The 24,855-nt window shown below is 48.1% G+C and overlaps 1 protein-coding gene across 2 annotated transcripts in view; it reads right to left on the reverse strand.

The window, feature by feature from the left end:
* Nucleotides 1–24,855, reverse strand: part of LOC115643196 (dedicator of cytokinesis protein 2-like) — a 243,020-nt gene that overhangs the window by 181,933 nt on the left and 36,232 nt on the right. For both annotated transcript variants that reach the window (XM_030547063.1, XM_030547062.1), the window contains exon 6: nt 1,323–1,418. In XM_030547063.1, coding sequence (XP_030402923.1) covers nt 1,323–1,418 — 96 coding nt within the window. The remainder of the gene's footprint in view (nt 1–1,322; nt 1,419–24,855) is intronic.

Raw genomic sequence — 24,855 nt, forward strand, 5'->3', positions numbered from 1 at the left:
CACTTCCTCCAGCAGCACTTGTCAAGGAGAACCAAGAATGGGAGGACAACACTGTTCTCAGATCCCAGCAGGCCCCTCCACTGAGAGGCAAGCTGAGCTTCCTGGCCCTTGCTCCTCTACACCATAGGTTTACAGCCATCCCCAGTGACTTCTCGCTGCCACAGGACACAGAGCGTGGACCCAGCGGTTTGCCGTCTGGGCAGTCCTCATTGGGCTAAGCTGCCATGCACTAACTCCCCTGGTTTCTAACCCCCACCCTGGCCCCTTCCCAGGGGGAGTGATTTATCTCTAGCCAATTATGCAGTTCGTTCTTCATTCTGAACCCCTCCCCCACCTGCTGGCACATCAGATCTGCTCCACATCAAGACACTGGCTAACCGAGTGAGCCATGGGCCATCTTGCCTCGTAGCTCCTCACCAAACAGTCCAACTGGGCCCTACGTCTGGAGCGTCAGGTGAGCAGTGCTGTGCTTCAGGGTACGTTCTACAGCTCGTGGAAGCAAGGCTCTCATTCAGCCCAGGTCAACGAACTCAGGCTAGCACGGCTCCCAGCAGTGCTCTGAAATAGCTGAGCCAATAGCCAGTTGAGGCTGCAGCTCAGGCTGGAGCCTAGGAATGGGGGTGGGCCTCAGAGCCTGAGTTCCAGCATGAGCCACTGGATAGACACACCCAGCATTCTGAAAAGTGCTGCCTACACAGCTATTTCTAGAGCACGAGCCCTGGTAGCCCAAGTCTATCGCCCAAGGCTGGGAGGCTCGCACCCACTGGCTGTGTAGACAGAGACTCTATGACTGGCTGATGCGCTGAACCCTGAGATTTAATCTGCTCTGCATTCTTGGCATGCAGAACTCCAATGGTGATTTAGGCCCAGCAAACATCCTTGTTCCTGGAAGGAGCCCAGCTCCCTTCACCCGTTCTCAGAACTCACATTCTTCAACCTCGGGGGTGTCTCTACAGTTCCACCTCCACACAAGGAACCTCCCACTGTGGGAGGGGGCCCAGCCTTCTGCCAGCACCCCATGAGGGTCAACCCAGGACTCCACCCTGCCTCAGTATCTGCTCCTACTATGAATTCCCCATGTGCCGTGTTTGGACTCGGGCTGATGGATTTTCCAGGAGCTCTGTGTAATGTCGAGAGCCTCATCCTGACCAGGCTGCTGCAGATGAATGGTACTAATAGCAGGAGACTTTAATGAGCTCTCACCACCCCAGCACCGAACCCAGCACACACTTCTGCACTCACCAGGGCACATTCAAGGGCCAGGATCACTCCAAGATGCCCGTAGTCCCCCAGAACCGCATAGAACAAGCAGTGGTACTCACTCTTAGGTCGTGTTCCTGGCCGAGGCCAATCACCCTGCGATTGACAGTGCGCAGCAGCTGCTCCAGAATCACCTGCACGTGCCCTTTCACCTTCCTCTGAAAGGCAAGACACATGTTATGTCCAGAGCCTGAGCAGCTGGTCTCACTCCTGGGATCACCATGCAGGAGTCAGAAAGGGAGGACACCTGGCAGTTACACTCCTCTGCATGGTGAGTATCAGAGTGCCCCAGGGGCTGTGTCAGACACAGGCTTTGGCACTTTAAAAGGGACCTCCACCAGCAATGGCAGCAACAGGACAGTTAGCACAAGAGGAATCAGTCAGGTGGCCCCACTCACAGCTAGGACGGGCTGCTCCAAGAGCAACTCAGCTGGTGTTTGAGAGCTGGGACTAAAGCAAGGAATTCTCTCTCCACACCTTAGAATCATAGAATCATAAAATATCAGGGCTGGAAGGGACCTCAGGAGGTCATCTAGTCCAACCCCCTGCTCAAAGCAGGACCAACCCCAACTAAATCATCCCAGCCAGGGCTTTGTCAAGCCTGACCTCTAAGGAAGGCGATTCCACCACAACCCTAGGTAACCCATTCCAGTGCTTCATCACCCTCCTAGTGAAATAGTTTTTCCTAATATCCAACCTAAACCTCCCCCACTGCAACTTGAGACCATTACTCCTTGTTCTGGTACCACTGAGGACAGTCTAGATCTATTCTCTCTGGAACCCCCTTTCAGGTAGTTGAAAGCAGCTATCAAATCCTCCTTCATTCTTCCCTTCTGCAGACTAAACAATCCCAGTTCCCTCAGCCTCTCCTCATAAGTCATGTGCTCCAGCCCCCTAATCATTTTTGTTGCCCTCCGCTGGACTCTTTCCAATTTTTCCACAAATTGGTCCCAAAACTGGACACAGTACTCCAGATGAGGCCTCACCAATGTCGAATAGAGGGGAATGATCACGTCCCTTGATTTCTTTTAGCCCAATCCTCTAATTTGTCTAGGTCCCTCTGTATCCTATCCCTACCCTCCAGCATATCTACCACCCCTCCCAGTTTAGTGTCATCTGCAGACTTGCTGAGGGTGCAGTCCACGCCATCCTCCAGATCATTAATAAAGATATTGAACAAAACCGGCTTCAGGACCGATCTTTGGGGCACTCCACTTGAAACCAGCTGCCAACTAAACATGGAGCCATTGATCACTACCTGTTGAGCCTGACGATCTAGCCAGCTTTCTATCTGCCTTATAGTCCATTCATCCAGCCGATACTTCTTTAACTTGCCAGCAAGAATACTGTGGGAGACCGTATCAAAAGCTTTGCTAAAGTCAAGGAATAACACATCCACTGCTTTCCCCTCTCCCACAGAGCCAGTTATCTCCTCATAGAAGGCAATTAGGTAAGTCAGGCATGACTTGCCCTTAGTGAATCCATGCTGACTGTTCCTGATCATTTTCCTCTCCTCTAAGTGCTTCCGAATTGATTCCTTGATGACCTTCTCCATGATTTTTCCAGGGACTGAGGTGAGGCTGACTGGCCTGTAGTTCCCTTAGAAACATATGGCTGCTCTCTCCTAAGCTGACCTCATGCACCAACATAAGAACATAAAAGAGTGGCCAGACTGGGTCAGACCAATGTTCCATCTAGCCAGTAGCCTGACTCTGGCAGTTGATGGTGTCAGATGCTTCAGAGGGAGTGAATAGAAAAGGGCAATTTATCAAGTTATCCATCCCCTTTCTTCCAGTCCCAGCTTCTGGCAGTCAGAGGTTTAGAGATACCAGAGCATGGGGATGCATCTCTGACCACCTTGGCTAACAGCCATTGATGGACTCATCCTCCATTAACATATCTAGTTCTTTTTTGAATCCAGTTATACTTTTGGCCTTCACAACATCCCCTGACCAGGAATACCAGGAATACCACAGGTTGACTCTGTGTTGTGTGAAGAAGTACTTCCATATGTTTGTTTTAAGCCTGCTGCCTACTAATTTCAAGAGAAATTATTGTAGGGTATGGAAAACATTACAAGCAAATAAGAAGCAGTTTCCGTTGCAGCCTGTCACTGGATCAGGAGCTGGAACAGAAAGCACCATCCCACTCCTTTCTTCAAAGCATCGGACAGTCTTTCCTCCTTAAGAGAGGTGATCATCTCCATTAGCAATATACCCAGTACTTCTCTACCAGCCTGATCAGCTAGGAAGCATATGGATCCACGGCATGGGTAGTAGCACATGATTCTCAAAACACATCTTATTGTGCAACACTAACTGAAACTCAACACAGGACTTATGGTCCCCTCCTTCTGAATACCGTTCTATCCCCACTGGCACTGAATTTATCCAAGGGCACACTGTTGATTCATATCCAGCTTCTCATCCACTGTAATCCTCGGGTCCTTTTCTGCAGAACTGCTGTGTAGCCAGTTGGTCCCCAGCCTGTAGCAGTGCATGGGGTTCTTGCATCCTAAGTGCAGGACTCTGCACTTGTCCTCAAGAGAAGGAGCAAGCGCTCAAAATGCTGAAATTACAAAAGAAAAACCCACCTACCATGAGTAATCCTCCTCAGGGATCAACCAGCTAAGAGAAATTGTGTCCAAGATGCTGGGACAGGGAATGCATTGAGGAATACCTGACCTCTTTTGAGAGGACATGTGAAGTATTCCAAATTCTTGACACACAGAAAATGCCCACCTTGCCTCCCAGTCTATCTGATAAATATCCAAAGGAGGCTATGAATTATGACTGATTCAGAGATACTGGACTGAAAAGGTTTAAAATCATCCCAGAGGAATATTGCCTAAACTTTAGAAAAATCAAAAAAACATGATAAAATAAGTCACGGGGCATAAGTTTATAAAATGGTATAAAATTATTTAAGGAAATGGATAAGGGATAAAAAGGCAGAGAACTATGAAAATCTGGTAGACCTATTTAGCCAAGAGAAGTTCTTTGATGCCTGGCTGGATAAACTAAGGGCTGCAGTGTGCGATGAATCCCCAGCAACTGATCTATATGTGCTAGTGAGGCCATCTGTGAAGTGCAGGTCTGAGGGATGGGCAACACCTAGCGTAAAGGGTGGGACCCCAATTTGTCTCAGACAAGAAGGTGGGAGAGAGTTGATCTGAGCCCATACCACCCCAGAAATGGTTGCCTCCTGGCAACCCCAATCACAGGTTCCCAGCCCAGAGCAACAGCCTGAGAAGGCATTATTTGTGTGAATCTACTGAACACATGAGGAAGCAGTGTGCTTTACATGTGGAATCCACATAGGGATGCCTGAGGTGATCACAGTTGTGACAGTTGCTGGCAACCCCCCTTAACAACTAACAGGCAACCATTAAGGGGAAGCAGAAGCCTCACGTACACAGTAACCTGAACTTTTGAACTGTCTTCGCTCCTCTGCCTTGAGGCAGAGGAAACTGGCTTCAAACTGGTTTTCACTGACCAGATAGCAGAAGTACGGGGTCTGGCAACCACCAGTCAAGTGTTAACATGGCAAGGGTCTTTGTCTAAATGTGTATAAAAGGTTTGTGAAATTTGTATACGGGAAAGTTTTTTGTACCAAGGTACAAGGCTCTCCTTTCTTCTGCAGAATAAAGCAATTTTTCCTTATCCCTGTCTGGCTTTCACTGGCTCTCAGCTAGGCGGACCCGACATTTCGGTAACAGTTTCTGGTGACCCAGATGGGACCCTCTGAGCTCAGACATCGGACTCCGGACGGCTGCAACGAACTAGGAGCAGCGCCACAAGGGTGTTTAGCCTCTTTTCCTCACTTCACCGCGGCCCCTGGGGTTCGTATTCCGATAAGGTGAGTCCTAATAGGATAAGGAAACGCTATCTGGTTCTGGTTCTGTTCTGGTTAACCGATTAACGTTTTTCTGCTTTATACATTTGGGCATTAGGTGTGTGGGCGGAACTGAGCTTCTCTTTCATAATTCCTCAGGGTGGAAGCCATAGCGTGCGATGAAGCTCTGAGGTCGAATTGAGGTCCTTCTGTCCCGTCCCCTGTAGCGGTCAATGTAATAGAAGTAGAAAATCCTGGATTAGACCATAATTCCCTCTGCTCTCTGTTTAATTCTCTGTTTGAGTGTCAGAAGACAGATGGGTGGATCTCAGAGAAAACACTCTAAGGATAGCCCTTTGAATTATATGCTAAGTAAATGGCCCCTACCCGGTGTTCAAAAAGGGATGTCAAGGAACATTTTTTACAACTCTGCACCCAGGATTGGCCAGCCCTGGGGACTGCATGGCCTGAGTATGGCTCTTTTGATATTCCGACTTATTTAACCCCTTTGCTCCTGACATTGGAAAACCAGGCACCGGGGCAAATGGGCTATTGGTTTTTGTAAAACAATGAGGCTCATCATCACTTAAAAAAGGTACAGATTCAGGCCCCTCTATTCCCGAAAGCTTCTGCCCCTCACGAAGCCGATTGTTGGGAGAATACCCACCCCCATGTATTGTCCTAGACCACGGCCACCCCAGGTGGCAACATCAACTGCGGCAGACCTGGTACCCTCCTCTACAGAGTCCGAGGCAGCAGTTGTACCAAGACAGGGCCTGTCAACAAAAATTGAAGATGCCACAATTCAAGTCAGTGGACCAACTAGTGGAACGACCAGTAGTGGATACACTACTTCTCTGTCCGTTCCCTTCCCTAGTCCGTCCCATACGAGAAAGGGGGCACTCTATGGGGAGGGAGTAGTTAATATCCAGGCACCCCTCCGGACCATCCCAGTTCCCACAACGGATGGGAATGTCATAGACCATTACGTTCATGTCCCATTTACTACAGCGGACCTTATGAACTGGCAAACTACTACGCCTTGCCTTAGGGACGACCCGGTCATTGTTCATAGACCATTCCATGCCATTTTCCAGTCCCATAATCCTGATTAGCAAGATGTGGGCCAACTTTTAAATTGTCTATTACACACGGAGAAGAAAGAGCAGGTCCTAAGGGGGACCCAGAAGGCTGCAGGGGCTGCCAACAATGGCCGCAACTTTATAACTCTCACCAACCCTGCCCAATGAAACCCAAACAATTTAACCCATCAGGCAAATCTAAAAAATTCCTAAACTATATTTTAACAGGTATAAAAGAACCAGGAAAAAAACCTCTAAATTGGTCAAAAGTCCATAATACTGTGCAAGGAAAAAAAAACACCCTTCCGACTTTTATACAAGACTTTGTAAAGCATTTTGTACTTATACTAACACAGACTCCAAGGCCACGAACACACAGTCCACGGTCAGGCTTATTTTTAGCTCCCAGTCAGCCTCAGACACCAAAAAGTGATTGCAGCAGCTCGAGGGCGCTAAAAAAAATTCCCTAAAAAAACTGGTAAGCGTGGCCATCCGTGCATATCATACCAAAAAAAAAATTCAAAAAACCAAACAGGTGAGAATGCTGGCAGCCCTTGTAAACGCTAAAAGTAAAAAACAAAAACGGTGGCGGGGACCCTCCAAGTGGCAACCAAAAACGGATCATGGGGGGACCCGGAGTCACACCAATAATATATGTAATTTCTGTAAACAGCTTGGTCACTGGAAGAGAGAGTGTCCAAACTGACCATAATGAATGACAGCCCCAACCTCAGCCCCAAATGGCTATAAAAAAAACAAACACTGTTAATAGTAAAAAATAACGGCAAGCCGGGGGTCCTCTTGTCACCTATTCAAATAATTTTACCACTTATGTTTGTTCCTCCACAAACCCCCAGGTTCGCCTAACTTTAAAAGAAACTGCTTATTCTTGTCCCTAAAGGCCCCCAGGAGCCAACTCCAGTCCTGGTCCCTTTTACCCCTAAGCCATTAAAAGTTAAACACTAAAAAAGCATGGGGCCACCAAAACGCCAAAATAAAAATAGCAACTACCAAATAAAAAAAGGGCTTTGCCCCGAGCCACTCTGCGGCCTGTCCTACTTAAACTACATCAAAAAACACACGGTGGAGAGACATGAGAGTAGTTTGGAGGGAAATAACATATTTGGTTAGGTTTTTTGTTATTTTAAGTGGGTCCTTGCAGCAACTAGCCACATTAAAACACCTGTCTAATTGCTGGCTGTGTCACCAAACCCGTTCTAAAAACAAAATAAAGTTATGGGCTATACCTGCAAATCTCTCCAAAGTACTCTTCTTACAAATAATACAAAAAACTAAATAAGCATACATTTAAAAATATCAGTATAATAACTATAAAAAAAAATCTGAAGTTTAGCATTATTACTGGGCGGCTAAAGGGGTCCCTCTTTTAATATCCTTAACATTAAATATAACCTGCCCCTTTGCTTAAAAATGCTAAAAAAAAATTAAAAAAATAAGCTACCATCCCTTTAAGGCCTGTAACCAAACCCTTCGGTTTAATGTCAAAACCAAAACCCTTTACCCTTCAAATCCTCCTATAAATGCCCCAACCCCCCCTTGTCTCCTACAAAAGGTCTTTACTACAAAATCAACAGGCGTTCGCTATCAAGAGCAGTTGTTTCCCTCATTTCTCCCATTAGGCCCCATAAATAAAACACATATATATTATATAAATATTTACTCTGGCATTCTGTTGCCTCACCCATCCCTTAAAAAAATGTCTACATGCCTACAACCCATAAAAACGCTTGCAAGTTTCACAGCTAACTTATTTAATGTTATGTATTGTAAAAGCATCCTAAATGCTACCCATGCCCTAAAACACTTAAATGTATCCCATTAAAAATGTCAAAACTGCATAATAAAGAACTCCAAGCAGTAAAATGTACGGGTGGGCTGGTGCCATCAAGTTGTGGGTAATACCCTTACCCTCTACTTAAAGTCCCCCGGCTTGTATTTTATCTCTAGCCATAGTGCCTACAAAGCTCTCCCTCGAGGTTAGCAAGGTCAGTGTGGTGTGGCCCAGGTGCTACCAAATATCCAAACAAACAATACATTAAATTCCAGTTAAATCCTCAACCTAAAAAGCTACTCTCACAAGCTCTTCACCACCTGCATAAGTACATAAGAACGGCCGTACTGGGTCAGACCAAAGGTCCATCTAGCCCAGTATCTGTCTACCGACAGTGGCCAATGCCAGGTGCCCCAGAGGGGGTGAATCTAACAGGCAATGATCAAGTGATCTCTCTCCTGCCATCCATCTCCACCTTCTGATGAACAGAGGCTAGGGACACCATTCTTTACCCTTCCTGGCTAATAGCCATTTATGGACTTAGCCACCATGAATTTATCCAGCTTCCTTTTAAACATTGTTATAGTCCCAGCCTTCACAATCTCCTCAGGCAAGGAGTTCCACAAGTTGACTGTGCGCTGCGTGAAGAAGAACTTCCTTTTATTTGTTTTAAACCTGCTACCTATTAATTTCATTTGGTGACCCCTAGTTCTTGTGTTATGGGAATAAGTAAATAACTTTTCCTTATCCACTTTCTCCACATCACTCATGATTTTATAGACCTCTATCAATCCCCTCTTAGTCTCCTCTTTTCCAAGCTGAAGAGGCCTAGCCTCTTTAATCTTTCCTCATATGGGACCCTCTCCAAACCCCTAATCATTTTTAGTTGCCCTTTTCTGAACCTTTTCTAGTGCTAGAATATCTTTTTTGAGGTGAGGACACCACATCTGTACATAGAATTCAAGATGTTGGCGTATCATGGATTTATATAAGGGCAATAATATATTCTCAGTCTTATTCTCTATCCCCTTTTTAATGATTCCTAACATCCTGTTTGCTTTTCTGACTGCTGCTGCACACTGCGTGGACATCTTCAGAGAACTATGCACGATGATGCCAAGATCTTTTTCCTGACTCGTTGTAGCTAAATTAGCCCCCATCATATTGTATGTATAGTTGGGGTTATAAAAACTCAAGCAAAGCGTGCCAAAAATCCCTTAATAATCAAACAAACAAAATTTCATTCCTTTATTCGTGCGCTCATTCCTAAATTAAAAATAGCTAAACTAAAAAAAGCAATAATAAATATTTCTGCAAAACTCAAAAAAAACAGCTAATGCATTAATAAACGCTTTCCAAAAATTGCAACAAAAAATTAACAAAATAGCAGAAATAGCTTTGCAAAATAAGAGTATAATAAATGCCATATATGCTAAATTACGGGGGGCTTGTGCTCGCATAAAAAAAAATATTGTTTTTATGTTAATCACTCTAGCTTCATTAAAAAAATTTACAAGTTATTAAAAATGCTGCTGTTATTTTTCATGCTGTCTCTCTTAATCACGCCTTTAGTTTTAAAAATCTCCTCCCAAACCTTGGGTCATAATTTACGGGGCTCTTCCAAACAATTATTAAGCAAATTCTTTTCCTTCTTTTCTTCCTATCTAGTATTTAAATAATAATACAATGTGCAAAGTGTCTCTATAGTGCTGTAACTAAAAGCTCTGCTGCCCATAAAAAAACCCAGTATCTGTCCCTCCAGCTTAATCGCAAATTGCGTAACGGGCCTGACAATTTAAGCTTGTCAGGCCCAAAAAAAAAACTATAACAGTTGCTGGCAACCCCCCTTAACAACTAACGAACCACCAATAAAAAAAAGCAAAAGCCTCACGTACACAGTAACCTAAACTTTTAAACTATCATCTCTCCTCTGCCTTAAAGCAAAAAAAAACTGGCTCCAAACCGGTTTTCACTAACCAAATAGCAAAAGTACAAAATCTGGCAACCACCAATCAAATCTTAACACGGCATAAGTCTTTATCTAACTATATATAAAAAATTTATAAAATTTGTATACAAAAAAGTTTTTTATACCAAAATACAAAGCTCTCTTTTCTTCTGCAAAATAAAGCAACCTTTCCGTATCCCTGTCTGGCTGTCATTAGCTCTCAGCTAGGCAAACCCAACATTTCAGTAACACAGTTAATTGTGTCCATTCTGCTCGGTAACACTACACTCCATAGTCTCATGATATGAATATGGCATAACTCGGATGTGCTCCATGTGAGGTATCATTGGAAAGGTTATGATTTACTGAATGTGATTATCCTATCTGTATGTATGTATCATTTTGGTACCTGAAGTTAGGAATATTGACTATGTAACAATTACAAGTGGGTTTACACCTGGGGAATGCCCACCAGACAGAATGCAATCAGCCTGGATGGGCCATTAGGGAAACCAATAGGATTTTGAAGATGCTAATCTCCCACCTTCCTGAGAAGCTTCCTGGGATGCTGCAAACACCCTTTGACTCCTGTCTGCTTTGACACTGCAGGGTCATGTGATCCTGGTACTGGACTCCATTTTGGACTACTAGTATTTTTCCCACTGATAAGGGGTGGGGATCAAACTGGGAAATAAAGGATTCCTGCCATATGTAAACCCTATTTAAGGCAGGGAAGTCATTTAATCAGGGGCCATTCCTCACTGAATCCCCGCCCAGGAGGACTGCTGGAAACATCTAAGAAACAAAGACAAAGGGGGGCGGGGGAAGGACTGAGCCTGGTCTGGAGAAGGTGTCTGGCCTGTGAAAGAACTACCTAGAGTTTTAAGCTGCAGGCAAGAGCAGCTTGTCTTCAAGAACCTCTGCAGTCTGCCATAGAGCAACATTGAGGGTGAGAAATTACCACTTGTAACCAGTTTCTTTAGTGTATTGAGCTTAGTTTGGTGGTGGTTTTTATTTGCTGGGTGATCTGCTTTGATCTGTTTGCTGTCCCTTATAATCACTTCACATCGACCTTGTGTAGTTAATAAACCTGGTTTGTTTTCTCTGAGCCCCATTTGTGAAATCCATAATGGGGGGAGGGGAAAAAGCTATGCATCTCTTCCTCCACATTGAGGGAGGGAGCGAATTTCATAAGTTTATGCTGCACATTTCTCTGTGCAGTGCAAGCCAATACAATTCTGGGTTTGCACCCCAATACATCAGGTGGCACCCCACAGTGGGGGGTAACACATCAAAGGCCCTCCTGGAGGTGGACAGAGTTTATTAAAGATGACAGTGTAAATGGCAGACTGTTTCAAGAGTGGAAGCACACAGTGCCCAGATCAAGCTTGGTAGGAAAGATCTGACTAATGAATCAGATATGCTCGCAGGGGAGAGAGAAAAGCACCTTGCCTTGGGGAAATATGAAACCACTTGTGCCTTTGGCTCATGCCTAACAAGACTGGGAAGGTTTAAAAGATGCTTGGAAGGTGGGGTTCTCCATAAGATACTCGCCAATGTTTTGGTGGGAGAAATGATATTATTTCATTGCCTAGGGCTGTTAATATTGTGAATCCCTCTTGCTGTGGCTATGTTCTGGTTTGCAGACACACACCCTGCTGAGAGGAAGGTGAAAACTCCAGACCCTTAGCGGCAGAAATTAGTGATATGTCTATGAGAAGTCATAAGAACAACCATGCAGTGTCAGACCAATAGTCCATCTAGCCCTGTATTTTTTTGAGATGGGGCAACTAGAACTGCAGGCAGGATTCAAGTTGTGGGCATACAATGGATTCATATAGTGGCATTATGCTATTTTCTATCTTATCTTTATTATTTGCTAATGGTTCCTAACTTTGTTAGATTTTTTTTGTTTACTGCCGCTGCACATTGAGCAGATGTTTTCAGAGAACTATTCATGATGATTCATAAGAACGGCCAGACTGGGTCAGACCAAAGGTCCATCTAGCCCAGAGTCCTCTCTTCTGACACTGGCCAATGCCAGGTGCCCCAGAGGGAATGAACAGAACAGGGAATCATCAAGTGATCCATACCCTGTTGCCTATTCCAGGCTTCTGGCAAACAGAGGCTAGGGACACCATCCCTGTCCATCTTGGCTAATAACCACTGATGGACCTATCCTCCATGAATGTATTTAGTATTTTTTTTAACCTTGTTATAAGCTTGGCCTTCACAACATCCTCTGGCAAAGAGTTTCACAGGTTGACTGTGTGTTGTGTGAAGAAATACTTCCTGCTGCTTATTAATTTCATTTGGTGACCTCTAGTTCTTGTGTTATAAGAAGGAGTAAATAACACCTCATTATTCACTTTCTCTACACCAGTCATGATTTTAATAGACCTCAATCATATCCCCCCTGAGCCATCTCTTTTCCAAGCTGAAAAGTCCCAGTCTTATTAATCTCTCCTCATATGGAAGCTGTTCCATAGCCCTAACCATTTTTGTTGCCCTTTTCTGAACCTTTTCCAATTCCAATATATCTTTGAGATGGTGTGACCACAGCTATATGCAGTATTCAAGGTGTGGGTGTATCACAGATTTATATAGAGACAACATGACATTTTCTGTCTTACTATCTATCCCTTTCTTAATGATTCCCAACACTCCGTTTGCTTTTTTTGACTGCTACTGCAAATGGAGTGGATGATTTCAGAGCACTATCCACAACGGCTCCAAGATCTCTTTCTTGAGTGGTAACAGCTAATTTAGTCCCCATCATTTTATGATTCCAAGATCTCCTACTGAGGAAAATAGAAAAGAGCACAAACTCTGGCAAGTCAAGTGCAAAAGTATAATAAGGCAGGCCAAGGAAGAACTTGAAAAGCAACTAACCAATGACACAGACACTAACAGCAAAAAAAAATGTAAGTACATCAGAGGCAGGAAGATGCCAAACAGTCAATGGGACTGTTGAATGACTGAAGTACTAAATGAGCGATCAAGGAAGACAAGGCTGTTGCAGAGAAGCTAAGGGCATGGCTACACTTGCCAGTTAGAGCGCATTAAAACAGCCCCGTGCGCTCTAACTCATGACCCGTCCACACTGGCAAGGACAGAGCACTCTGACTCCACAGCTAGAGCGCTCCTGGTTCTCCACCTCGGCAAGTGGAATAACGTTTGATGCGCTCCCACTGGAGCACAGAGGCGCCAGTGTAGATGCCCTGGTCTGCTAATGCCCTCTGATCGGCATCCAGAAGTGTCCCACAATGCCTGTTCTAGCCACTCTAGTCATCACTTTGAACTCTTCTGCCCTGCCGTCAGGTGACCAACCATCAGACCCGCCCTTTAAATTCCCTGGGAATTTTGAAAATCTCCTTCCTGTTTGCTCAGCCAGGCGTGGCATGCTCTCAGTGAATCTTTCCAGGTGACCAGGCCTCCCTGCGTCAGGCGATCCCCAGTATGGAGCAACGGTGAGGTGCTGGACCTCATCAGTGTTTGTGGGGAGGAAGCTGTCCAGTCCCAGCTGTGCTCCAGCCATAGGAATTATGATACCTTTGGGCAGATATCAAAGGACATGCTGGAACGGGGCCATGACTGGGACACATTGCAGTGCAGGGTTAAAGTGAAGGAGCTGCAGAATGCCTACCTCAAAGCCTACGAGGCAAAACGCCGCTCCAGTGGTGCCCCTGCGACCTGCTGTTTCTGCAAAGAGCTGGACGCAATACTTGGGGGTGACCCCATCTCCACTCCAAGGATCACCACGGACACTTCAGAGCCCAGTTCAACAAGGCAGGAGGAGGAGGAGAAAAGTGGGAGTGAGGACACTGAGGAGGAGGAAGACACCCCAGAATCCCTAGATTCATGCAGCCAGGAGCTGTTCTCAAGCCAGGAGGAAAGTAGCCAGTCGTGGTGGCTGGTGCTTGGGGAAGGACAAACACCAGAGGAGGTTCCCGGTAAGCAACTTTTATTTTGGGAAGGAAGTTATTCGGTGTGGGCTCTTGGGGCGAGGAGAGTTAGGGCTGCATGCATGCCTAGATGTGGAATAAGGTGTTGATGCCACCATGGTCCTTGTCCCAGTCAGGCTAACATGTCCGCGCCACTGTGCTGTGAGGGGCGGGGGGACCATTGCTGCACACAGGCAAGCTGCATATGGGCCAGGGTAGAAGCCGCATTGCAGTAGAAGACCTTCCCTTGCTTCCCAGGTCAACCTCAGCAGCGAGATATCTTCCAGAACGAACTCATCCTGTGGAAAATGTGGGGACAGTGTTCAGTACAGGGGCCACCTGTAGCTGTTGGCTCTCCCCAAGGCACAGAAACCCAGAGGACAGTATGGGCATGAAACAATCAGTCCCCCTTAACTCTCTGCTTACTCACCATATTGGGGCTCCCACAGGTTATGGGATGGGCACATTATGCTATTGTGTAGACTGTGTATGCCCTCCTTAAGTACGGGGGAATCATTGTTCTGCCTGGTGTGAACAATGCTGCCTCTGTTAAGTGTTGCATTTTGCCTTTACAGATGCAACCTTGAGATCTCAGTCATCCATGTTATCACCGGCCGAAGACTCCAAAGCATTAGGAAGAGGCCACATAGAAGCAAAGACGACATGCTGCATGAAGTAATGCAGCCTTCACTTAATGAGAATCTAAAAGCACAGGATTGGAGGGAGAGTGAAAGGAGGATCCACCAGCAGAATGAGGAGCACCAGCATAAAAGCATGCTCGCCAGTAGCAAAGCACAGATTGGCTGATAAGCATCATGGAGCACCAAGCAGACTCAATCCAGGCGCTCGTAGCCATGCAGGTGGAGCACTACTGTGCCTGTCCCCCCATAGCCCTTGTCCCAAAACTCTTTCCCTTGTGCCCCCATGTCACCTCCAACCCACTTTCCCCAACATCCAGGTTCTTATTGCCACTAGCTGCCTCCAACACCTGTAGCTTCATTACCCAGCCCTGCAAACTATGACCCTTACCCACTGTACTCAACCCCCATCCCCATGCAGTACAGCCATCCTGAAGTGCAGCATTCATTGCATAGCATTCCAGACAGGACATACGCAAACCTGTGATTGTACCATTCTCCACCCCACCCCCTTGTCCTTTCTGTTTCCCAAGCAGTTGTGTTTCTTTTCAATAAATGGATATTTTGGCTTTGAAAACATTCTTTATTGTTGCAAAAAGTAAAAGATACCTTAGCCCAGGAAAGCAACAGGCACTGCAAATCAGCTTAGCAAACACAGATTCCTACTAATCTTGGAACCACTTCACTTCACTCCTGTGCAGGGCACCAGACATTACTGGTGGCTTTCAGCCTTAAATTCCTCCCTCAAAGGCATCCCTAATCCTTGTAGCCCCGCGCTAGGCCCCTCTAATAGCCCTGCTCTCTGGCTGTTCAAATTCAGGCTCCAGGTGTTGAACCTCCGAGTTCCATGCCTGAGTGAATCTTTCATCCTTCCCTTCACAAATGTTATGGAGGGTACAGCACGTGGATATAACCGCGGGGATGTTGTCATTGGCCAGGTCCAGCTTCCCATACAGAGAGTGTCAGCACTCCTTTAAATGGCCAAAAGCACACTCCACAGTCATTCTGCACTGACTCAGCCTGTTGTTGAACAACTCCTTGCTGCTGTCAAGGCTCCCTGTGTAGGGTTTCATGAGCCATGGCATTAAGGGGTAAGTTGGGTCTCCAAGGATCACAATGGGCATTTCAACTTCCCCTCTCCTCTGGAAAAAAAGTCCCGGCTTGCAGCTTCCTGAACAGGCCAGTGTTCCGAAAGATGCATGCGTCATGCACCTTTCCCGGCCAGCCTGCGTTAATATCAATGAAACCCCCATGGTGATCCACAGGCGCCTGGAGAACCATAGAGAAATACCCCTTCCGATTAACATACTCGGAGGCTAGGTAGGCTGGTGCCAGAATTGGAATATGCATCCCATCTATTGCCCCTGTGCTTTTAGGGAAACCCATTTGTGCAAAGCCAGCCACAATGTTATACACGTTACTGAGAGTCACAGTTCTTCTGAGCAGAATGCGATTAATGGCTCTGCAATCTTGCATCAACACGATTCCAACAGCCAATTTTCCCACTCCAAACTGGTTAGCGACTGATCAGTAGCTGTCTGGAGTTGCCAGCTTCTAGACTGCAATAGTCACCCACTTCTCCACCATCAAGGCAGCTCTCAGTCTTGTGTCCTTGCGCCGTAGGATGGGAGTGAGCTCCTCACACAGTCCCGTGAAAAAAGAACGAGGAGCCCTTGTGGCACCTTAGAAACTAACACAGTCTCTAAGGTGCCCCAAGGGCTCCTCGTTCTTTTTGCTGATACAGACTAACACAGCTACCACTCTGAACTAGCCCCATGAAAGTGGCTTTTCTCATCCGAATGTTCTGCAGCTGCTGCTCGTCATCAAAGACTTGCAGGATGATGTGATCCCACCACTCAGTGCTTGTTTCCTGAGCCCAAAAGCTGTGTTCCATGGTGGTGAGCATGTCTGTGAATGCCACAAGCAATCTCATGTCGTATACATTACGCGAATCGATACCATTGTCGGAGTCCTCACTGTCGGTTTGGATCTTAAGGAGTAGCTCGACTGCCAAATGCGATGTGCTGGCGAGACTTGTCAGCATATTCCTCAGTAGTTCAGGCTCCATTCCCGCAGACAGAAAGGGAAGACAGAACGAACAGTACAAAAAACATTGAAAGATTGAAGCACAGTGATTGCTGGGATGCGAACCAATGCATCACAGGGCATTGGGACAGGACCCAGAATGGCCTGCCCCCCTTCCCACAAGCCATAGTGCCAGAATGGGAAGAGGTGCTCTGTAGGATAGCTGCCCATAATGCACTGCTCCCAGTGCCGCTGCAAGTGCTGCACATGTGGCCAAGCCAGTGCACTTGTATCTGTCAGTGTGGACAGACTGCAGCGCTTTCCCTACGGCGCTCTGCGAAGGCTGGTTTAAATCAAAGCGCTCTACATTTGCAAGTGTAGCCATGCCCTAAATGAATTCTTTGCATCAGTCTTCTGGTGCATCAGTAACTGGCTTAAAGACAGAAAACAAAGGGTAGGACTAAATGGTCAGTTTTCACAGTGGAGAGAGGTAAAGAGTGGGGTTCCCCTTAGATCTGTACTGTAAAGTGTGCTGTTGTGATGGGCTGAGTGTGGTACTGAATTTTTTTTTTCTGTTCCTGCCACCTTCTGTAGGTTGCCAGCCTCGCTAGGCAGGGCCGGCTCCAGGCACCAGCCGAGCAAGCTTGTGCTTGGGGCGGCAGATTCTACAGGGCGGCTTCCAGCCAATCCTAGGGTGGCACGGACGCTTTTCTTTTTTTGTTCGCAGCTCTGGCTGCCCTGTTTTCTCTGGGCTTCTTCCCACCTGGTCTCTTTCCATTCACCTGTTACCTTGGGGTTACAGTTCTCAGGTCCTCTCTCTCCCAGGTTTAGGAAATACAGCCAGTCAAGCTCCTTCAGTAGAGAGGAGCACCCTTCTTCACCTCCCTGGCCCCAGCCAAGAGCCGACCTGGTAAGGCCCTACAGCTCCTTTCACCTGAGCGTGCAGGGCTCTGATTGGCTGAACAGAAGCAGCCATTCTAGGCAGGCCTGGAGGGCCAACCCTCACTGCTCTTTTCTTGGGGTGGGGCGTAATAGGACCATGGTCGCCTCCAGCAGAGGGCCATGAAGGCCTGGTACACTCCATCACAGCTGTTCAACATATTTATAAATATGATCTGGAAAAAAGGGTGAACATTGAGTTGGCAGAATTTGCAAATGATACAAAGTTACTCAAGATAGTTAAGTCCAAAGTTGCCTGCAAAGTGTTACAAAGAGATCTCACTAAACTAGATGACTGGGCAACACAATGGCTGAGGAAATTCAATGCTGACAAGTAATGTGCAAAGTAATGCACACTGAAAAAAGTAATCCCAACTATACATAAAAAAAGATGGGGTCTAAATTAGCTGTTATCACCCAAGAAAGAGATCATGGAGTCGTTGTGGATAGTTCTCTGAAAACATCCATTCCATTTGCAGCGGCAGTCAAAAAAAGCAAACAGAATGTTGGGAATCATTAAGAAAGGGATAGATAGTAAGACAGAAAATATTATGTTGTCTCTATATAAATCCATAGCATGCCCACATCTTGAATATTGTGTGCATATCTGGTCATTCCATCTCAAAAAAGATATATTAGAATTAGAAAAGATGCAGAGAAGGTCAATAAAAACTATTAGGGGTATGGAACAGCTTCCATACAGGGCGAGATTTAAAAGACTGAGACTGTTCAGCTTAGAAAAGAGACGACTAAGGGGAGGATATGGTAGAGATCTATAAAATCATGAATGGTGTGGCAAAAGTGAGTAGTGAGGTGTTATTTACCCCTTCATGTAACACAAGAAAAGACGGTTACTCACCTTTGCAACTGTTGTTCTTCGAGATGTGTTGCTCATATCCATTCCAAGTAGGTGTGTGCGCCGCGTGCACATCCGTCGGAAGATTTTTACCCTAGCAACACCCGATGGGTTGGCTGGGTGCCCTCTGGCGTGGCGCCGCTATGGCACTGAATATATACCTCTGCCGACCCGTCCGCTCCTCAGTTCCTTCTTGCTGGCTACTCCAACAGTGGAGAAGGAGGGCGGGTTTTGGAATGGATATGAGCAACACATCTCGAAGAACAACAGTTACAAAGATGAGTAACCGTCTTTTCTTCTTCGAGTGCTTGCTCATATCCATTCCAAGTAGGTGAATCCCAAGCCTTACCTAGGCGGTGGGGTCGGAGTGAGATACTGCAGCGTGTAGAACCGCAGAGCCGAAGGCTGCGTCCTCTCTTGGTTGTTGCACCAGGGCATAATGGGAAGTGAAGGTATGTACTGAAGACCACGTAGCTGCTCGACATATCTCCTGGATGGGAACTCGAGCTAGGAAGGTGGCCGAAGAGGCCTGAGCCCTGGTGGAATGGGCGGTAATATGCCCCGGAGAGGCATGAGCTAGGTCATAGCAAGTATGGATGCACGCCGTTACCCAGGACGAAATTCTCTGATAAGAGACGGGTAGGCCTTTAATCCCATCTGCCACTGCCACAAAAAGTTGGGGCATTTTGCGGAAGGGTCTCATCCGATCAATGTATAAGGCGAGCGCCCTATGGACATCGAGGGAATGCAACTGCTGTTCTTTACGAGATGTATGCGGTTTGGAAAAGAAGACCGGGAGGAATATGTCCTGGTTGAGATGGAAGGCCGAGACTACTTTAGGGAGGAACGCCGGATGCGGACGTAACTTCACCTTGTCTTTGTGGAACACCGAAGCTCAGAGACTCTCCTAGCCGATGTGATGGCTACAAGGAAGGCTGTTTTCCACGACAAATACAGGAGCAAGCAGGTCGCCAGTGGCTCGAATGGAGGAGTCATAAGTCTCGTCAGGACCAAGTTGAGGTCCCAGGAAGGGGTGGGGCGTCGTACTAGGGGGTATAGACGCTCCAAACCTTTGAGAAACCTCGAGACCACAGGGTGGGAGAAAGCAGAGTAAGTACCTTCTCCGGGATGGAAAGTAGAAATAGCCGCCAAGTGCACTCGCAATGATGAGATAGTGAGGCCTTGCTGTTTAAGGTACCAGAGGTAGTCCAATATACTGGGAATGGGAACCTCCATGGACGATGTATTTTGTGCTTGACACCAGCAAGAAAAACGCTTCCACTTGGCCAAGTACGTAGATCAGGTGGAAGGTTTTCTGCTGCCCAGGAGTACTTCTTGCACTGGGGCGGAGCAACGTAACTCCGACTGGGTTAACCATGCAGGAGCCATGCTGTGAGATGGAGGGATTGCAAGTCCGGGTGGTGAAGCTGCCGTGGTCCTGCGTTATAAGATCCTGATGTGGGGGCAGAGGGATCGGGTTGGCTATCGAGTGGTCCAGCAACATGGTGTACCAGTGCTGTCGGGGCCACGCAGGGGCGATCAGGATCAGGTGAGCCCTGTCCCTGTGGAGCTTTAAAAGAACCTTGTGCACCAGTGGGAAGGGTGGAAAGGCGTACAGCAGCTGGTCCTTCCATGAGATTAGGAAGGCATCCGATATCGAGCCCGGGGCTAGACCTTGGAAGGAGCAGAACTTCTGGCACTTCCTGTTGTCGCGGGAAGCGAAGAGGTCTATATGGGGAAAGCCCCACTTCTGGAAGATGGAATATAGGATGTCCGGGCGAAGAGACCACTCGTGAGACCGAAAGGATCTGCTGAGATGGTCTGCCAGGGTGTTCCGAACTCCCGGGAGGAACGATGCTACAAGGTCTATCGAGTGGGCTATGCAAAATTCCCACAATTGGATCGTCTCCTGACAAAGGGGGGAGGATCGAGTCCCGCCCTGCTTGTTGATGTAGTGCATGGCCGTTGTGTTGTCGGTAAGCACCGAAACACAACGCTCTTGCAGGTGTTGTAGGAATGTCTGGCACGCCAGGCGGACTGCTTTCAGCTCCCGGACGTTTATGTGCAACGCTAGCTCTTGAGGTGACCAGAGGCCTTGCGTGAGACAATGGTCTAGATGAGCCCCCCAGCCGAGAGACGACGCGTCCGTCGTTAGGAACACCGAGCGCTGCTCTGGATGGAACGGCAGTCCCACACAAACCAGGGAGGGTGTTAGCCACCAGTTAAGGGAGTCTAAGATGCTCTGAGGAATGGTGACCACCAAGTCTATGGTATCTCTGGCTGGATGGTACACTGAGGCGAGCCAGGTTTGAAGGGGATGCATGCGCAGTTTTGCGTGCTTGGTTACAAAGGTACATGTGGCCATGTGACCAAGGAGGCTCAGACAGGTGCGAGCTGAGGTCGTCAGAAAGGTTTGGAGGCTTTTTATAACAGAGACTAGTGCCTGAAACCGGGGCGGTGGCAGGCAAGCTCTTGCGAATTTGGAGTCCAGAATGGCCCCAATGAATTATATTCTTTGAGTGGGTACGAGAGTGGACTTCTCTCGATTGATCATCAGGCCCAGTCTCTCGAATAGGTCCGTGATGATGGCTACGTGCCGGGTGACCTGGGCCTCGGAGGTCCCTCGAATAAGTCAGTCGTCTAGGTAAGGAAACACATGTATTCGCCGATGACGGAGGAAGGCGGCCACTACCGCCATGCACTTTATAAATACACGAGGGGCCGTGGAGAGGCCAAACGGAAGGACCACAAACTGGAAATGTTGGCGGTGCACGGTAAACCATAGGTACCATCTGTGCGAGGGGTAAATAGAGATATGGAAATATGCATCTGTCATGTCGAGAGCAGTGTACCAGTCTCCGGGATCCAAGGAAGGGATAATGGTCCCCAGGGATACCATGCGGAATTTCAACTTCTTCAGAAACATGTTGAGTCCTCGCAGGTCCAGGATGGGTCGAAGACCTCCCTTTGCTTTGGGGATTAGGAAATATCGGGAGTAAAATCCCCTGCCCCTTAATTCCTCTGGTACCTCCTCTATAGCTCTGATCGAGAGGAGCATGTGAACCTCTTGCCAGAGGAATTGCTCATGAGAGGGGTCCCTGAAGAGGGACAGGGTGGGGGAGTGAGAGGGAGGGGGCGAAATAAATTGGAGGTGGTATCCAAATTCCACCGTGCATAGGACCCAGTGATCCGAGGTTAACTGGGACCATGCAGGGAAGAAGGAGGAAAGGCGGTTGGAAAACTGAAGGGGATCCTGGGAAAGGACTGGTGCTCTGCTCTCGGAGTCACCTTCAAAAGTTCACTTTTGGGCCCGGCGCTGGTTTGGAGGGACCAGTATTGTGTCTGCGTTGGGACCCTGATTGTCGCCTGCGGTTCCCGCGACCGCGCCTCCTGCCAAAGTCTTGATGCGGTCTGGGTGGGGAGTAAGGGCGCTGGGGTTGGCTATGGAAGGACCTGCGCTGGGTCTCTGGGGTGTGCATCCTGAGGGAACACATGATCACCTGATTGTCTTTAAGATTCTGTAGCCTGGGGTCCGTTTTCAGGGAGAAAAGGCCCTGGCCTTCAAACAGCAGGTCCTCGATGGTGTGTTGCAGTTCAGGAGGAAGACTGACACTTGGAGCCACGAGATCCTCCTCATAGTAATTCCCGAGGCCATGGTTCTGGCTGCCGAATCCGCAGCATCGAGGGAGGCCTGCACGGATGTTTGTGCCACCTTCTTTCCTTCCTCAAGAAGGGCTTGGAATTCCTGGCGGGAGTCTGGTGGGACCAGCTCAGTGAACTTACCCACCGACTGCCAGGTGTTATAGCTATATCTGCTGAGCAGGGCCTGTTGGTTCGCCACCCTGAGTTGGAGGCCCCCTGCAGAGTAGACTTTACATCCCAATAGGTCCATCCGCCTAGCCTCCCGTGATTTTGGGGCGGGGGCTTGCTGGCCATGGCGTTCTCACTCATTGACGGATTGAACCACCAGGGAGCATGGAGGAGGATGGGTATATAGGTATTCATACCCTTTGGAGGGTACCATATACTTTCTTTCCACCCCTCTGGCCATAGGAAGGATAGACGCTGGGGATTGCCAGATTGTGTCTGCTTTGGCTTGGACAGCTACAAAAAGCTGAGGTGACCTTTGGAAGGGTTTAGTTCTCTCAATATAAAAGGCGAGAGCCCTGCGGACGTCCAGAGTGTGTAGCTGTTGTTCCCGACGCGATGGGTGCGGCTTCGGGAAGAAGACAGGGAGGAAGATCTCTTGATTGACATGAAAGGCTGTGACGTTATTGATATAAACTGGGACCATATAGAACATGGTTTGCAACCAAGGTCCTGTAGTGGCACCAAATCTTATGTAAAGGGGGTCAGATAAGGTGTCTAAGACCAGGTTACGGGTTACTGGTTATTATTATGCTCTCTGTATGTCTGTATCATTTTGTAGTTGAAGTTATAAGTATTGGCTGTATACTGTCTGTATTTCAAGTTGGTGCTGTAGTTCTGGGAAAAATCCCACACGAGTTGGTGTTAGCTGTGCCTAGCCTGCTTGATGGCCCATTAAGTACCATCAGCTACACAATTGACCCATTGAGAGGAGGCAGATACGCCTTGTAATTCAGCAGGGTGTGCAGGAACTGGCCATGTGACTGCAAACTCCATTTTGCTGTAATTTTCCACAGTAAGAACAAAGAAGTGTTCTTACACCTGGAAGAGTCTATATAAGGCTGATGCCTCATCTCTATCTTGTCTTCAATCCTGCTTCTTACCTCTGCAGGGACTTTGCTACAAGCTGAAGCTCTACACAAGGGACTGATGAGCCATCCCAATTAGGGATGTACTCCAGAGACTTGATTTGAACCTGCAGTTTACTCCACCACTGCTACAAGCCCCCTGCCACACCTTCTGGTAACGTCCTGACACGGCCTAGGCTGGGCATAAGGACGGTGTAGCTGGGGCTGGAAGGTCCTGCATTGGGTCACTGGCGTGTGCATTCCCAGTGAGTGCATTATAACGCAATTGTCCTTCAGACTTTGCAACCTGGGGTCAGTCTTGTTTGAGAAAAGGCCCTGGCCTTCGAAGGGTAAATCCTGAATAGTTTGTTGCAATTCGGGGGATGGCCTGATACTTGGAGCCAGGAGATATGCCTCATCGTCACTCCTGACGCCAGAGTTCTGGCTGCAGAGTCCACTGCATCCAGAGAGGCCTGAAGGGAGGTTCTCGCTACCTTTTTACCCTCCTCAAGTAGGGCCGTGAATTCTTGACGGGACTCCTGGGGAAGAAGCTCCGTAAACGTCCCCAAGGACACCCAAGTGTTAAAGTTATAACTGCTTAGGAGGGCTTGTTGGTTTGCCACCCTATGTTGGAGACCCCCGACCGAGTATATTTTGCGGCCTAGGAGGTCCATACGCCTAACCTCCTTTGACTTAGGAGCCGGGGCTTGTTGGCCATGATGCTCCCGTTCGTTCACCGATTGGACAACTAGAGAGCAAGGAGGTGGGTGAGTGTAGAGATATTCATACCCATATGAGGGGACAATATATTTTCTCTCTACTCCCCTTGCTGTAGGTGGAATTGAAGCTGGGGATTGCCAAATGGTGTCCGCATTAGCTTGTATGGTGCAGATGAACGAAAGGGCGACTCTAGTAGGTGCATCAGCCGATAGGATGTCCACGACCGGGTCCTCTATTTCACGGACCTCCTCCACCTGCAAGTTCATATTCTCGCCTCAAAAGGTCCTGATGGGCCCTGAGGTAAATTGGTGGAGGGCCTGAGAAGGATGTCCCTGCCACCGCCTCATCAGGCGAGCAGGAGGAGGAAAGGCCCGGGACCAAAGTGTCCTGTGGTGGCTCCTGTACTTGAGGGCCGTCATCTGCATCCGGTGGAACCTCAGTGACTGCAGATGGAATTGGAGTCTCATCCGTGCCCATGCGCGGGGGTGGGGGGTTGCTTACTGTCGCCTCTGGTACCCGGTGTTCTGACGGGGCCAACCGTTGAGCCACTGACGGTGCATCTTGGCTTTGGTGGTATGCCCACGGTGTCCAGAAGGACCAGTGATGAGGCCCTTGCTCGTGGCTCTGGGAATATATGGCTGGGGACATCAGAGTCACGTTCCTGTTGATAGGATGCGCTACCAGCCTGCGATGACACCGATGTGTGTCTGGAAGGCCACGGCAGTGCCGATAGGCCCTGAGAGGGCGCCACTGTTCTCGACGCTCAGGCATGGGGCGGTGCCGGGGAGTGGTATCGGGAGCTATAACAGCACCGTGAGCGAGACCGGGACCTGCCAGGAGGTCGACCGACATCTCGAGACCCTTCGTCTGGAGCGACTGTGGGATACACAGTGCCGAGATCAGTGCTGTGAGCTGGATCAGTACCAGGAGTATCTGTCCGGCGAACGAAATGTCGAACAGTGTCGCGAGTGTGACCGATACTGCGATGGATAGCGGTGCTGGGACTGTGAGCGGTGCCGGGAGCAGGAACAGTGCGATCAAGAGCGTCTGCGAGACTGGGATCTTGAACAACGTCTCTCTGGTGGACCAACGGAAGGAGGCT

Source organism: Gopherus evgoodei, unplaced genomic scaffold (genome assembly GCF_007399415.2).
Source record: "Gopherus evgoodei ecotype Sinaloan lineage unplaced genomic scaffold, rGopEvg1_v1.p scaffold_52_arrow_ctg1, whole genome shotgun sequence".
NCBI classification, from domain to species: Eukaryota; Metazoa; Chordata; order Testudines; family Testudinidae; genus Gopherus; species Gopherus evgoodei.